The sequence below is a fragment of the Sardina pilchardus genome, chromosome 23, assembly GCF_963854185.1.
Source record: "Sardina pilchardus chromosome 23, fSarPil1.1, whole genome shotgun sequence".
NCBI lineage: Eukaryota > Metazoa > Chordata > Actinopteri > Clupeiformes > Clupeidae > Sardina > Sardina pilchardus.
Genome location: NC_085016.1, coordinates 14,549,494 through 14,566,254, shown reverse-complemented (window position 1 = coordinate 14,566,254; position 16,761 = coordinate 14,549,494). Strand labels below are relative to the sequence as shown.

At 39.7% G+C, this 16,761-nt stretch overlaps 1 protein-coding gene and 1 long non-coding RNA gene across 2 annotated transcripts; both read right to left on the bottom strand.

Annotated features, from left to right (window-relative positions):
- Positions 1-700: 700 nt before the first annotated feature.
- On the bottom strand, positions 701-2,634 carry LOC134071251 (uncharacterized). The gene is made up of 3 exons (XR_009937036.1): positions 1,859-2,634; positions 1,506-1,641; positions 701-1,235 (listed from the first exon to the last, which is right to left on the bottom strand). It is a non-coding gene; the product is annotated as an uncharacterized LOC134071251 (long non-coding RNA).
- Positions 2,635-9,227: 6,593 nt separating this feature from the next.
- LOC134071317 (histidine ammonia-lyase-like) lies at positions 9,228-16,761 on the bottom strand. The gene is made up of 21 exons (XM_062527993.1): positions 16,708-16,761; positions 15,051-15,256; positions 14,810-14,858; positions 14,673-14,703; positions 14,388-14,462; positions 14,129-14,201; positions 13,958-14,024; positions 13,795-13,832; positions 13,550-13,675; positions 13,271-13,410; positions 13,064-13,111; positions 12,590-12,737; positions 12,340-12,435; positions 11,940-11,992; positions 11,719-11,799; positions 11,328-11,393; positions 10,941-11,106; positions 10,553-10,687; positions 10,304-10,412; positions 10,153-10,222; positions 9,228-9,629 (listed from the first exon to the last, which is right to left on the bottom strand). Exons 2-21 carry the CDS (start codon positions 15,250-15,252, stop codon positions 9,573-9,575), a joined length of 1,830 nt encoding a protein of 609 aa, XP_062383977.1. The 5' UTR covers positions 15,253-15,256; positions 16,708-16,761; the 3' UTR covers positions 9,228-9,572.

Below are 16,761 nucleotides of genomic sequence, written 5' to 3'. Positions count from 1 at the left end.
ATAGTAGAAAAGTCTTGTGCTGAGACTGCAATCTTATATACACTGTAAAAAAATTACTGTAAAATTTACAGTAACTTACTGGCAACAATTGGCCAGTAAGTTACTGTGAATACCTTTTACAGTAATGGTACTGTATTTCCATTTACAGTATTTATATATTCACTGTAAAATGAAAAACAATTAAATACTGTGATTTCAGTCGTATTTACAGTAACTTACTGGCCAATTGTTGCCAGTAAGTTACTGTGAAAACCTTTTACAGTAAAGGTGCTGTATTTCCATTTACAGTAACTTACTGGCCAATTGTTGCCAGTAAGTTACTGTGAATACCTTTTACAGTTAAGGCACTGTATTTCCATTTACAGTAACTTACTGGCCAATTGTTGCCAGTAAGTTACTGTGAAAACCTTTTACAGTAAAGGTACTGTATTTCCATTTACGGTAACTTACTGGCCAATTGTTGCCAGTAAGTTACTGTGAAAACCTTTTACAGTAAAGGTACTGTATTTCCATTTATGGTAACTTACTGGCCAATTGTTGCCAGTAAGTTACTGTGAATACTTTTCACAGTAAAGGTCCCGCATTTTCATTTACAGTATTTTATGTATTCGCTGTAAATTGAAAAACAATTGATTTTAAATTAAGATTTTTTTTTTTTTTTTAGTTGTATTTACAGTATTGGTTGTTTTCCTGTAGAAGCTAGGTCAGTTAAATACTGTGAATTCAATTGAACTTACATTAGCAATCATTAATAGAATAACTCATATTCCAAAATATTTCAGTTAACTGCAGACAATAAAACAATTTTAACTTTTGTTATTTATTTAAGACATTTCAAATGTATGACTGAAGTGGATGTTGACAGACAACAGTAGACATGGTTTGAATTCAACCACACCTTATCTGATTTGACACAGATAAGGGGGTTAAAAGCGCAGTGTGTGTAAGTGCAGTATGGCAACTGGCAAGTCTATGTAATGTAGTATAAGGAGTTGTGTGTGTACAGGATGCGGAGTAAAGAAACTCATCCCCAGTCTGTTTTGTGGGTGTTCCCTCAGTCTGCCACGTGGGAACAGAGACGTCTGCTTGACCTCAGTGGTTTAAACAGTCCGTGGTCAGAGCGTGAAATGTCTTTTGAAATACTTTTGGGCCGTTGTTGTACTCTTCTGGTATAGGTATCCTGCAGGGTAGGGAGAGGTGCTCTGATGGTACCTTTCGCAGTAAATGCCAAGTGTCTGAAAAAGAGAAAGAAAGCATACATTACAATTGACCCCGTTCATGAATATACAGTAATTAATGCAAACTACTCCGGTTGTGTGACAAATAAAAGCAAACCCACACTAGTCAGGTGCAATAGATAGAAGTAATGCAGATGTGTACAATACACCACCATAGCAAAGTTTGGGAGTTCACTTTGATATGTCCAGTGTTTTTTTTTTTTTTAAGGGGACATTTCGAAGTGACCCTACACTTCTGAACAGAAGTATGTCTATGTGATATCATACCTAATCTCATAATTGCCTGCGGCAACTCTGCCTTCATGCGTACACCACTTTTCTGATGCCTAACATACTGTAGGCCATCTCCCATCTGACTTGCAATAGCAGCCTCTGGCTCCAGGCTGGGACTTCTGGATGGCTCCTAAAAAGAATAAACAGCAATTGCCATATGATTTGTTAATAAACAGCAATTGCCATACAAAACAAATCATAGCTTTAAAAAATAAGCAAGGCAATCAGATGTAGAAATAGAAATGATAATTACCTTGCCATGAGGCACCCTTGCCACCCTTGTCACCATCTATGTTACTTCTTGATATCAGTTTATTTATGAACATAAATAAAACACAAACACTTACACCATGTTGAGGGCAGCAGCCATGGCTAACAGACATCATCAGGGTAGTGCCATCAGGTAGTGCCATCAGGGTAGACCGACTTCGCCCTGGACAGTTGTTGACAGTTGAGCCCACAAAGTCATAACAGACACATGAAAGGAGGGGATAAACTAAACAGTTACAGACACAAATACAGTACATGCACACATATTAAATGCTATATGCGTGTGTCTCTATTTGGTGAGTGAACTCACTTGCAGGCTTGGAACTTCTTCCTTATGGAAGTGACACACATTTGGAACATTCCAAAATGCACACAGCCTAAGTGTCGCTGACACAGCGTTCTCAGGGCAGCAGTCCTCACACCACCTACTAACAGAGGGAACAGAAAGAGGCTTACATTAATTAATACATTGCAAAACACACAGAACATGAAAAGACCATCACTGAAGCACTACTACACTCACATGCATCTTAAATAAACACATGCCTCAATGTAAGTCACCAAACATTGGGCAAATAAAGGCTATAAAATGAATACCATTTAGCCAAACACTACCCTTCACAAACTAAAGATCCCTTTACTTATCGGCATGATATTTCTGGTAATTGAAATTCCCCAAATGCTCCCCTTTCACATCCACTATATGACGGATCTATGAGCATGACTATGCAAAACTACAGTTCCTAAATTAGGGGTGAGATAACTTACACATCAGCCTACTTCATTCATTTGTTTTACTGGTCCTCTTTCCAGTTATAGCAACACTACATATTATGCATCAACACTACATGTATTAGGTTTAATGTTAACTACCCATGCCACATGGAGTTCGCAAAGTAATGTTACTAACTAGCTGCTAACGTTAACAACTTTCACCTGTGTCTGTCTGCTAGCTAACTTCAGCCTTCAGCCTGCATGGTAACAGCCACTTTAAGCTAAGCTACTTGCGTCTGATATTTCATTCAAACTAAAACTCTACATTCATAACGACATATCAGACTGAATTATTGCTAGATATGATATTGACTATCATTCGAAAAATCCCACATGATGGTTAAGTTAGTTACTGGAAAAGTTAACATTAACAGCTAACATCGCTAACGCTAGCGACGTTAGCTCGCTAGTTCTAGCTATCGATACTGGTATGTTGTATGCTGATTCTAACATGACAATAATGGCTTTGGTTAACATTTCATTGTGAAAACAATACATTTCTAATAAATTCCCGTTTTCAATTGGCATACAAAAGTACTGTAATTCTTACCTTGAATATGATGTTTGTACAGAGTTGAAGATTGCAGTCAGATTCATGGTTGAAAAGTGACGGTTGAAGCGAAGTCACTCTGTCTGGAGTTGAAAAGTCAGGGGTGGGGGATGGGAATTACTGCGTGTGCGCATGCGCTTATCAAGAGGCCCCTTCACAACGGATAAACATTCGGAGTGGCGTGACGTCAGTGGCGGCAGAAAAGTTAGACGGCTATTGAAAAGCACTAGTAATGCGGCTAAAATTAGTCCGTAATTAACCTTTGATGAAATGGCTAACGATATAAAACAGTATGTACATACACTCAGTGTATGGGATTGGGAGGATTATTTGAAAAAACTTTGAAAAAACGTACGTTATCAGGTGGGATCATTCTGACAGATCCCCATTCTAAGTGAATGGAAAGAAGACGTAGCAAGATTGCCCTCCGTTGAATGGCCAGATATTTATAATTACGTTATTGAAAAACCGAGCGTATACAGTAAGGAGAAGTGGCGGGTGTATAGATCATTGGATATATAACTATGTCCCAAATGGTCATGTCTAAGATTTACAATACAATGACATATCGGATGAGTTTAGCGTTGTCGCTGATGGCAGTTGATGGTTGTTTTGCCGCCAGCGAACGTAGTGACGTAGGCTCAGCAGGGGTCTATAAGCAGCCGTTATAAACAATCGTGGAAAATTATTAGGCTGAAATGTGTTATGCTTGCTCAATAGTGTGATCAAAGCCTTAATTCTTGACATCAAATTGACTTTCTCAACCGTCTCTGGTATGTCATTATGAGTTAAAAGAAAGATAAGATTAAAAAAGGGAAAACACAGTAGGCTAGTTTGTGTGTTTTGACTACTGTAATTTCTACGGTAACACTTACTACTGTAATTGTAGTTTACAGTAGAGGTACCGCATTTCCATTTACAGTATTTTATGTATTCACTGTGAAATGAAAACCAATTAAATACTGTGATTTCAGTAGTTTTACAGTAACTTACTGCCCAATTGTTGCCAGCAAGTTACTGTGAATACTTTTTACAGTAAAGGTACCGCATTTCCATTTACAGTATTTTATGCATTCACTGTAAAATGAAAACCAATTAAATACTGTGATTTCAGTAGTATTTACAGTAACTTACTGGCCAATTGTTGAAAAGAAAAAATACAGTAGTTTACTTTACTATTTACAGTACTATAGTGGCTATACTGTGTTTGTTTTACAGTAGTGCTTTGACTACTGTAATGTCTACAGTAACACTTGGACTACTGTAATTGTAGGGGCGTTACTGTAAATTTTACAACATTCTACTGTAAAAAACATATACAGTAGTGCTACTGTGAAATTTCCTGTAAATAACTGTGAATTTCACAGCCATTTTTTACAGTGTATGGTTCCCGTTTGTCCCCTTTTGTTTGCGAATGTTTATCTTGCTGTAAAAGAATGGTAATGATTTTTTTATGCACATCCTTAGTAATAGAGAAGGTGGCGGCTGAGGTTGCCATTTGATAAGGATAATGTTTGACTAGTTATAGTTTTGCATAAAATATTATACTGTGTATAAAAAATATTACGAGTTTCAAAGTGAGGGTGCAAGAACCAGACCAGACCCAGGTGCTAATCTTTACAAGATCAAGACACAGAAATGAAAGGCATGGGTCAACTTGATGGCACAAGGCTTGACACGAAATGGCGTATGACCGCTTTCTGTAGAAACGGCATATGTTTTTTAGAATATGTTTTTCATGTATGTTTTCTTTTAGCTTTTTTAATGACTTATCATGAGTACACATCATACTGTTTCCATATCAGAAAACTCAACTCTTGATAACTGAGATGAAGAGCCAACATTCTACACCGTAGCCCATCATGTTCCACAACAAGTGGAGACTAGCTATAGCCAGTCTGTGGTTCTCCGACTTAAACTGCACAATTGATGCATTTGTGTGATACCACAGAAACTGTGTGCTTTCCAGAGATGTAGAAGTCCAACTTCAGAAAGTAGAAGTCCTGCCAATGTATATTACTTTCTGAAGCCGGACTTTTACATCTCTGGTGCTTTCAAGCACCATGATAGGGGGGCAATCTTTTGACTATATTTGTCCATAATATTTGCTTAACACTTTTTCCTAATTAGAAATGACTGAATTCTGTGGTGATCTATAATTTAAAATGAACTGTGGAGTACAAGCACTGTCAGCACAATACGCTGTCAAACCCACCCTGGGAAAACTCACTTATGAGGTCAATGACATCCAGAGGTCAGATACAAAATGTGTCCTCCTCTCAAATGAAACCTTAGTATGTAGATTATATGGGGAAACATTCATGCTTTAGTCATAAAATGCACAATTGTTTTACTTATCTGCCTACCAAAATAACTTTGAGTGGATCTGAATCACAGGGCAGATCCACAAAATGTTATTTCACTTTTGCTTCACTCTTGCTTCCTTTTGTACCATTTTGTTTGTGAATGTTGACCTGGCAGTAAAACAGTGGTAATGCCATTTTCATGCTTTTCCTTGATAGCTGAAAAGAAGCTTGCCATATCCACCACACATTCAAATGGACAGAAGCAAACAGAAATTCACACATGGAATCTGGGTATACTAAAATATTTGGGTATTTAATGGGGATGCTGTCAACATTTTGTGTGTGCACTGGTGCCTAGGGTGCACCCACATTTTTCATTGCATCGCCTTTCATATAATGTGATTTTTTTTCCCCTTTTTGCAACAAGTAGCAAAAGCTTGTATTCATTTGAAACGCAATATATATGTGCAGCATGCTGATGATGCGAACTAGATTTAATTATGATTTAGCTTGTTGTCTTCTATGTGTCATTGTTTTCATGATTGTGAATGTTTTATTTGGATTAAATGTGCATGTCTAGGGGCGGGTGTCCATTGAGCACACACGAGAGCGAGGGAGAACAAGAGAAAGTGGGCTAAGTAGAGGGGGTTTACTTCTATACTGCATGCTAAAGTTGCATGCATAGTCTACAACGAAAATGTATGCTTTCATACGATGCATGTTTTAAATAGCGCTAGAGTCTACGGTATGTGTGGGAAACGCTGGATTATTCTGATTCAAGTATAGCCTAAGTTATGGAGGGGTGTCTGTTGTGGTGCAAAGGCTTCAGTATATGAATGAGTTCTCTGCCTCTGCATGTAACCTAACTTACAAAAGAAGACCATATCTATGTGAAATAACAACAAAATGGAAACTTTGTGGTGATCACACTAGGGGGGCTGAGCAGAGCCCCCAGCGCCTGTTCAGCTCTATCACCATTATTTCCGGTGACCTGGAGTTATCAGGTGTATTTCACACAGAATTTGAAAATGGCCGTCTTACATGGTTTCCTTTGGTACACTTTTGTTTGTGAATGTTTGCCTAGCAGTAAAAGAACAGTTTCATTTTGGTTTTATATGAAATTTTTTTACAACATTTTTATGCACTTCCGTGGTAATAGGTCAGATCACAGGTTGTGTGCTGATGCTTGATAAGGCTAATGTTTTACCAGGTGCACATTAAAATCTTCTACTTATTATTCATTGTAACACCATCCAAACACACTCCTCCTGCATGAAAACAGAGCTTACACAGACAACAAATAAGGATTTTGCTGTGGGCTTTGCTCAGGCAATAGTGGAGATACAATATCATTCTCCTGATGTAGTATCAAAATGATACGTTGCACGGCAATAGCCCATGTCAACCATCTGACATAGAGTACTATGATTGCATACTTCCTGTTAAAGCCCCACATTCCTAAGACTCTCATGAGCTGCTGAGCTGTATTTTCGGCAGAACAGCCCCATGACCCACCAGAGCCCAGTTTTCCAAAAGTAAGAAAAGATTGGATCAAATCTTGGAAATGTTTTTTTTTTCAAAAGGGATTCCAAATTAAGATCAGATCATATAATCCGATCCTACATTTGATCTGGATCAAATCTGCCCTTTGGGTTTTTCAAAACTTTGAATTTGGTTTGGAATCTATTTAAAACTATGGTACTAGAGGGACATCCCTCTCCATCTTCAGAGAACATCTCCTCTCATAGCACTTCTTACAAGTCTTGCTGATCCTACGGACAATTGCACTCATTGAAGCACTTTTTGTGGGTTTTGTTTATTGTTAAAATTGTTCTTAAAAGCCTTTTTTTTTTTTGGTTTTGTTACCACGTTGCAAGTCGCTTTGGTTAAATTGCGGAAAATCCCAAAAGTGCCCATGGTAGTCCAACCTGACATAAAAATTGGATCAGGACCTCCACAGTAATTTCAGCTTTGATGTTCCTTCATGGCAAACCATGATGGTCAACAGATATTTCTTCTTCTTTCAACTACAGGAAGCCACTAGGATGGTCTGATTTGGCTTCTCAACCACCTGACATACAGGATAGGTGTGACTAAAGTTATAGGCTACATGACCATGAAGCTTAGGCCAGTAGAACACCAGTCTTATCCTCCCCTCAAAAGCATGCTGGCAGCAAGACTTGAGATACCATACACCAGTTATCAGTGGCTGGACTGGTAGGTGGTCTCCACTTATGCATACCCAGACATAGGAAACCGAGCTTTAGAAAGTAAAAGTCCTGAGTATTTGTTCCAACCACACAAAGTGAGCTGATTTTTTATATTAGCTCAACTCTTCAGCTAGGTAGATGAGCTCATTTGTGAAATCCCATGTTTTAGGTGCACAGTTGGAACCAATACATGGTAGGACTTTCACTATCTGAGGGTTTATCATCTGTGTCAATACCCCTTTATTGGTGTAAAATCTCTCAGTCATGTCCTTACTCTTTTCATAGCTAGCAGCCATTTCCATGAAAGGAGCAAGAACCTTTTCTGTTTGATTGAGACATATCGAGAGGAAACCAAACTGGTTGTCTTGCCTAGCTGTGTCTCTCCTAAACTGATTCTAGAACATGCAGGGCCTGCCTTTTGCATTGCTTTTGCATTTCACTCGTCACAACACATGCACTGTGTTAAAATCCACCATGTAAACCCCTCACAGCCTGAAATTACCCTCCTAAACCCTTCAAAATGGCTGATGTAATGATGTGGACTCCGGCAATTTCATCACCTCTTTACACTGATTGGGCTGCCCAGTATCTCTTAGGTAGGGTTGGGCACCGAAACCTGATTTTAATATGGCACCAGCGCCAATTCATTCAGTATAGCGACATCGAATAACAACATGGATTTCGGTGCCTCATTTCGATGCCACTTAAATCTCTGGCTCTGACTCTCTTTTTTATACGAGGCACTGCACGTCATGCGCCTCATCTCTCTTTTGTTGTCATGTGCCATCTCTCTGTTTGCTGGCAGACTCAGACTTGCATTGAGCTGTCAAAGAGGCTATGAAACCATCTCTATGTTATCGCTAATTAAGCTGCTCTGACAAGGGGAAGCCTATATATGTTAGTGCTCAGTTGCTGTTAAATGCATACTAGCGCTGGGAATCTAAACACTTCATCACCGGCATATGTAACATGTTTATAACCAGCTACAAAGAATTTATTATGCGTAGAAGCGATGAGATATTGATAACAGTAAATCGAATATAACAGTTCAATTTCATGTTCAAATTTGTCTTATCAATTAAAAAAGCAATTTATGCTTTAGACCATTTTATTGTAAAATTAAAGTACCGGTTCAGGCACCATTTTGATACCAACACCATTTTAAATAGTCTCTCTGCACCTGAACCAGAGGAAGCTTCTTTCCTGCAGCTGTCACCCTATTAAACTCTTGCTCTGCATCCCGGTGACAACCAACCAACTAAGCGCCAATCACATTTTCTGCTTTTTGACAATAAAGTGACAATGAAGTTGAATCTAATGACAATAAAGTTGAATCTAATCTAAACATATCGATTTAGTACCATATCAAACCCAAACGATACTCAACCCTATACTCTTAGAATGCTCACTGGAGCCTTCTGTTCTTCCAAAGATAGAGTGCCTACTCACATGAAGTTCTAACATCCTAGGATGCACTTCTCCACCACAACTAATATGGATTTCTATGTCCTTTCCCATCTGTTTTTGTGTATTCATGTGGATGGAATTATTATAAAATACAAAGGATGAAAAATATGACATCAAATACAAAACCACACACTTCAAATTAAATCATTACATTTTTAATACCACAGGTGTGGTGAATACAGTTTATTAAATGTTCAGCCCTTCCAACAAGGCTTTGCAATGATTCTGTCACTTACATCTCTAACCCTAACCCAAAACCTAACCCTAACTCTATCTTTGAAATTAGAAAAATCTTGAGAGAACATAGGGCTGTGGGAACATAGGGACTAATTTTCACAATTTTCAGGGGGGATCGGATAAATGTGGGAACATAGGGCTGACCCACACTTAATCATTTGGACTGGCATACAATAAATGGTTATCACAAAGGCCTTGAAAGTTAATGTCCACACTCAGGATGAATACAGGAATTCACAGAAGACTCTTAACGGCCTTCCTGCTGCATGTACTTCTCCATATAAGGCCTGACAGCTGCCCACACCTGCAAAGTTCAAGGTCAAACAAATGTCAGAAACAGGTTCAGAGGTCAAATTATTAGAGATAGCTCACTACGTCAAAGTAAATTGCTACTTTAAGCTACTGACTCTATACTTCTGTGATACTGTGGAGAGGCTTCCTTCAGACAAGCCAAAGTAATTTTAACTTTGTACTTGAAAGGGTATAAAAAGGACTATTTGTGCAGTCAGTGACTATGTGAGTGTCTAGCTCTGCACAAATACTGTATATCGAGGACCAAAGGGGCGTAAGTGACATTTTGGTCAACATTGAGTTATATATATCACCTGAAAGCTCTTGATGAGCTCTCTTAGCTGACAATATTATAGAAGTAAAATATTTATAAATATATAATTATTGAACAAAAACCAAGGTGAACATATAGAAGCAGTTAGATTTGTTTTGGCTCTCCTGTAAAGTTGGTGAAATGTCACTTACGCCCCTTTGGTTCTCAGCCCTCGATATGTAAAAGTGTGGACGAAGAGAGAGAGAGAGAGAAACTGCTCTACCTTTTCCTCCAGCAGCAGCTTGTGTGCGGCTTCGATGTCAGGGCTCATGGCACGATCCTTGTCCCAAGGCCTGATGGGAAAACGGATCTCTTTAGTGGCTCTTTGGCTCATACAGAGTTAAGCTTCTCGTTGAGGTTGTCCTCTCTCTTACCTGACCACAGAGCGGACCAGCTTGCGCACCTCCTCCAGGGGGGGTGTGGTCTTCTGAGGGAGACGGAACTCCAGGGCCTGGCAGGCAGCTAACAGCTCAATGGCCAGCACTGAGACAGAAAATAATAACAGTTAGTAACAGTTACTACAAGTGTCTCTCTCTCTCTCTCTCTCTCTCTCTCTCTCTCTCTCTCTCTCTCTCTCTCTCTCTCTCTCTCTCTCTCTCTCTCCAGGTCCAGGGGGGTCTTACCCTGCTCCACATGCTCCACCACCCTGAGGGCCTTGCGTGCGGCCCACCCCCCCATGGAGACGTGGTCCTCAGTAGCTGCACTGGTGGACAGAGAGTCCACCGAGGCGGGGTGACACAGACCCTTATTCTCAGAAACTGAAACAGACAAACATCCACACATGCTTATTTCAGCAATATATAATATAAGTAACACATGCTCAGTTTAGACATACTGCATACAGAACCCATAGACATAAACACTCATACACATACCTACAAAAAGCTTACATTTGATTCATTATTACATCATTTGTGTTATTTGTTTTATCTTCTGTTCTATTGAAGAACTGCAGAAGAAAAAGTCAACCCCAACACACACACACAAACACACACACACACACATACACACCTAGTGCTGCAGCGGTGCAGTGTGCGATCATGAAGCCAGAGTTGAGGCCGCCCTCGTTAACCAGGAATGCAGGCAGCTCACTGAGGGAGGGGTTGCACAGCCTCTCAATGCGACGCTCACTGATGCAGGCCAATTCATGTACACCTATAGCCAGATAATCCAGGGCCTGCGTTTTGTGTGTGTGTGTACGTGTGTTTAGAGGAAAGGAAGAGAACGATAACAGATTAAGCTGAGTCCTTTCTTTCGCAGTATAACGTTTTTCAGTGCAGAAGAGATTTTCATAGAAGTTTTCTTTTAAAAATTAAAATTCTATGCTACAAGAAACCAACCCTACACATTTATGTATGTGACAGGGTAAAGTATGTGCATGTGTATTAATTTGCGTACCTTTGCTGGGTATTCCCCATGGAAGTTTCCTCCCGAGATCGTGATTCCTCTCTCAGCAAACACCAGCTGTAGGAATTATCAGTTTATCAATCATGTCAAATCTATCATTCAGTGATAGATGTGTAGGAAGTATATGCACACTCACACTATGACATATTATGCATTTTATTAAAAAGATACAGTATACAGTATGCTGCTGTATTATTTGAAAAAACAATATCAGGCGTGTGTTTATATTAAGTAATGTATACAATACATGTAAAGTATTAGGTGTGGGTGCAGTGAATGTGTAGATATAACAGCTTCAGCCAGCAGTAGTATTTTATAAAGTGTGGCTGTAATGGGACCACATATAGTGTAATTCAATTGATGAGGGCATGAGATAGCATACCGGGTTGTCTGTAGCACTGTTGAGCTCAGTGGTCAGGATATTCTTCACAAAGGCAATGGTGTCATTTGCAATCCCATGCACCTGTGAGAGACGTACAGAGACGAGACGACAGTAGGGTGTTAGAGTGTGTGTGTGTGTGACCACATATGTGTTTGTTTCAGTCGTAAGTTGTGTGTGTGTGTGTGTGTGTGTGTGTGGCAGTTTGTGATGTGTGTCCACACCTGAGGACAGCAGCGTAGGGTGTATGCGTCCTGAACTCGGTCATATGAACCTCCTGCAGGAGACATATTAAACAGATGTTTACTAGCAGTAGGTGCCTCTACAATGCAAAAGGCATCCAGAATGCCCTCTGAATTGTGAGGACACCGGCGACCTTATCAACATATATATCTACTGTATGTGTACAGTTTATTTGTGTGAGTCCTGATTACTGTAAATATGTTTTTCCGAAACTACTTGGCTTATCTCCCTGGACACGGTACATGTGTATTTGTTTACAAACCGGCAAGTATAATCTTCAAAGAGTCTTGTCAACTGACATGGTCATATTTCATGATTTCATGTGTATGTGTGTGTACAAGGGAGAAGGAATGTAAGCAATGTGTGTGTACACTGACTCACCTGTGATCTCAGAAGGGTGAAGGGCGGAAGGCAGCACAGAGCGCAAACGAGAGGCCACCAATATCTGACCGGGCTGAGGCTTCGCAGCGTGGAGATCTGAGAATGAACAGGCAAGATGTCACACACACACACACACACACACACACACAGATGTATGCACGCATACAAACGCATACAAAGAAGACATAGATGTGTTACACATCACATAGACAAAAAAGAATATAGACAAAGACTGCCAATTAGCACGTACCCTTGTCGAAAGCCTTGTTAGTTCCTTTGAGTGACTCAAGAGTGAGGGCTGCCACGATGTCAGCTTGACGTGCGATAGCCTGTGCTCTCTCCAACGCCTCCGCACCCAGAGATGAGATCATTTGAGTCCCATTGATCAGAGCTAAACCCTAAAGGGACATGAGAGAGAGCGAATAGGACGTTAAGGAGAGTGGAAAGAGACGGAGAGAAGAAAATAAAGACACCTCTAAAAACATTCTAAAACATGACAGTTCCATGCATCATGTCTTGTATGCTGCAGCTTATAACTTATAACAGCAGTGTTACTGTACAAACTGATGACTAGTTGCTATCACTACCCTTATAGAAATGTTCATTTAACATAATGAAGAAATAAGCTGGAATGTCCATAACCTCCACTTTTATTACTTCTTAATGAGGAAAAAACAATTCAGTGTATGAGCAGATCGCTGTTTGTCACACAAACTTTCCTTACCTCTTTTGGTTTCAAGATGAGGGGTGTTAGTCCGTGGCCTTCCAGCACCTGTGTGTGGAGACAACATTTACAGTGTAACTGTCTGTGTCCCACATGTTATATTTATATATCACATTGTCTTGAGCGTGTCTTAAGAATGGTATTCTGTGTCGTCATTTGTGTTATCTTTTCTGTTAATGCAGTGCATGTGAGGAGAGGGGTACCCACAGCCTTGGCGTCGGCCCAGCCACTCTGTGGAGACCACATGAGTCCTTCTCCCATCAGCCCCAGTGTGAGGTGGGCAAGAGGAGCCAGATCCCCACACGCCCCCACTGTACCCTGCTCAGGTACCCAGGACAGGCACGACGCTACACACACACACACACACACACACTTATCTCATACTGTATATCCTGTATACATGAAGAGATATGTTTTATGAAATGCATTTGTGTTAATATGTGTGCATGCTGATTTCCAATAGTTTGACTCCTTGCTTTAACTCACCATTAAAGGCAGCGATAATGGCTTGAAGAGTTTCCATGGAAACACCACTGAAGCCTTTGGCCAGTACGTTGATTCTGAGAGCGAGGAGCATGCGAGTCCTTTCAGGAGTCAGAGGGGCGCCAACACCTATAGGACACACACACACACACACACACACACATGCATCTTCATGCTGCCATCTTCCAGCTGACAGTGCTCTTTAAGATTATCATACAACAGAGACTATAAATTGATTGAATTGTTACCAGCACTGTGAGACCGGACCAGGTTATCCTGAAGTTCCCTAAAAAATCAGACAGACACACACACAACCGGAAGTCACAAAAGAGTAATCATTAGAAATGGTAAATTACCGACAGAATGGCTTTTCACTCCAATCATGCAAATGATTCTTTGATACGAACTTACTTCAGTTGATTGCTTGAGACCACAGTTTGAGCAAACTTCCCAAAGCCTGTACTGATCCCGTATACAACTACAGGGAAAGAAACAACACCGATCATCCTCCAAAGACAGGCACTACACCATGCGCATGTGTTTCCTAAGGGTTGTGCCAGATACTGAGAGTGTGTATCTCACCTCGGTTCTCCTTAACAATCAAATCGATGACAGCCCTGGAGTCGCACACTTTCTTTTCAGACTCTTTAGTAAGCTGCACACAGACACACACACAGACACACAGACACAGACACACACACACACACACACACACACACACACACACACACAGAGAGAGAGAGAGTTTACTTTCAAGTACTGTGAAGTCAATGCATTCTTTATGACATTTGGACATCTATATGTGATGGTGAAAGTAGCAGGTCGGCTGGTCTGTCGGTACCTTAATCTTTAAGAGGCCTTTTCCCAATCTGACCAGGTCTTCAGTGGTGAGACTTTCTCCGTCGAGAGCAATGTACTGCAAGACAGAGAGGAATATAACCCTTATTTTCTGTTTAACCTGCAACTGCATAAACCCTTGAACGGGTAAATGAATGAGTGAAAAATATTTGCCTAAGTGAAAAAAATTAAACTATAGAGAATATATATATATTTTTTAATAAAATAGAGAATTAATAAATCAGTAGGCCTAAGTGAATGGATGACTGTATAAATAAGCCACACAAACCTGTGCTGGTTCCGTCCAGGTTGCCTGTGCACTAGAGTACTGGTTAAGGCAGAATGCAAATCACTGGTAGGGCCTACACACACACACACACATAGCACAAACTAGGCATCTGTCACTTAGCATGCTCAAAAGGATACGTAGCAAACACAGGAAGGGTTGGGTATGACCAGCAATCTCCTTCCATCACTGCAAAATATGAAATACTTTTTGTGTTCAAATCATGATAGGCTTAGGCTATTTTTAATTATGTTTCATCAAATTGAATCTGATTCGGAACTACTGACAAGTTATATTTGTCCGATACATAATTAAACAATATTATTTGGCCTATTTACCAGAAATCTCTAGACAGTTTGCTTTAGATATAAACTTAAATACCGAGTTCGACGAAGTCGTTGTTGCGGAGCACATTGATTGGCTCGTCCAGATTCAGCGGGGCACCGTCAGTGCGCCGTCTTAGCTTGAACTTGCCTTGTGCAGCACCACGACGGGCGATGGCGTTCTGTCCCAGCTTGAGAAGGGATTCACCACACATCAACGCAACCCACTCACCTTTGACGTGAACACTGACTCGCAACATGATGCTATAGTAAGAAATGGAGTGAGGGAGAGAGAGAGAGAGAGAGATTTAAAATGGAAAACCGTACGCGAGAGGGTAAGTGACAAACATAGAACATTTGAAGATGACAGTTATGGCAGATGGGGAGAACGTGTTGGTAAGGATTTGGTGTGTAAGGAAGCAATGGTGCGTTGGTGCGAGGCACGGTGTCGAAAAAATAACAACCGGACTGTTCCTACGGTATTTAATTGAAGAAGTTTAAGTGGGACTGTTTCAGTTTTAGTGGAGAGACACGCACACAGATGGACCCGATTACAATTGCCTAGGGTTAGCCTACTCTATTTAATTCTCTCAAAAGGAGAAGATGTAAATGCTCAGGCGGCTCTATCGCCTGTCATTGAAACGCAGCTTAGACATACGGGTGATAGTCAGTCGGCACAGAGAAAGAGGAACGCAAATGCCTAAACAATACCAGTTAATGTTAACAAAAGTCAAAACATTCCCCATGTTGTTATAACGCATTTAAGCGCACACGCCCATACAGACCACACGACGTTGGTTGACAACAAGCTTGTAACAATAAAATAATTTGTGGTTTAGATTTCCCATTCAGTCAAAATCATATAAATTATCCACTGTTCCACGCAGTTTATTTCTGTATAATAATAATAATAATAATAATAATAATAATAATAATAATAATAAAACAGAAATGAAGATGCCTATGGCATAAAATCGATGTTGCAAATATGGGTTAGGCAATCTTTGGACAGAAACACAAATATGTATACCAGTAATACTTATTTATGAATAATGTCTTGAAATCTAAATACAGTATGTTAACATTTTCAGATATTGTTTTAGATAGATAGATAGATAGATAGATACTTTATTGATCCCCAAGGGGAAATTCAAGGTTTTCATGGTTTGAAAGTAATATTTGTACAATTGCTAAACCAAGGAGAGAAATGCACATAATTGTCGCCCATGTTATAGCCTACAAACAGTGTGTGCATGCAACACAAGTTTTTATTGCATCCACATATGTATACAATATATCCAGGTACGGGTTCTATGTTATTAGTCTATGTTTGTATATGGTATATGCACACATCAAAGCCCAAAATTAGGCTGAATTTCATGAATGCAATTACAATACAATGGAACTTGTGTTATGAAGTTCATAATAACATATGAAAATATAAATCAATAATATTCATATCCCTTGTGATATGCTAAATATGAAGAAAAGTCTATTAAAGTTTGTTATGTAAGCATCCTTTTAAACAAACAAACAAACCAGACAAAAAAGGAAAATTATAATTTATATATAGTATAATCTCACATTATAATATATAATGTGAGATTCAGGGGACAAATAATAAAACTGCCTCAGCCAATTATAATTTTCCTTTTTGACATATTTTTAGCAACATACAGTAGATGACTTGTAATTTAATTCTTCAGAAGCATTACCTGAAAGATGTATGTAGTCTGTACTAGTAGACAACCTTATACTGCAGAACACAT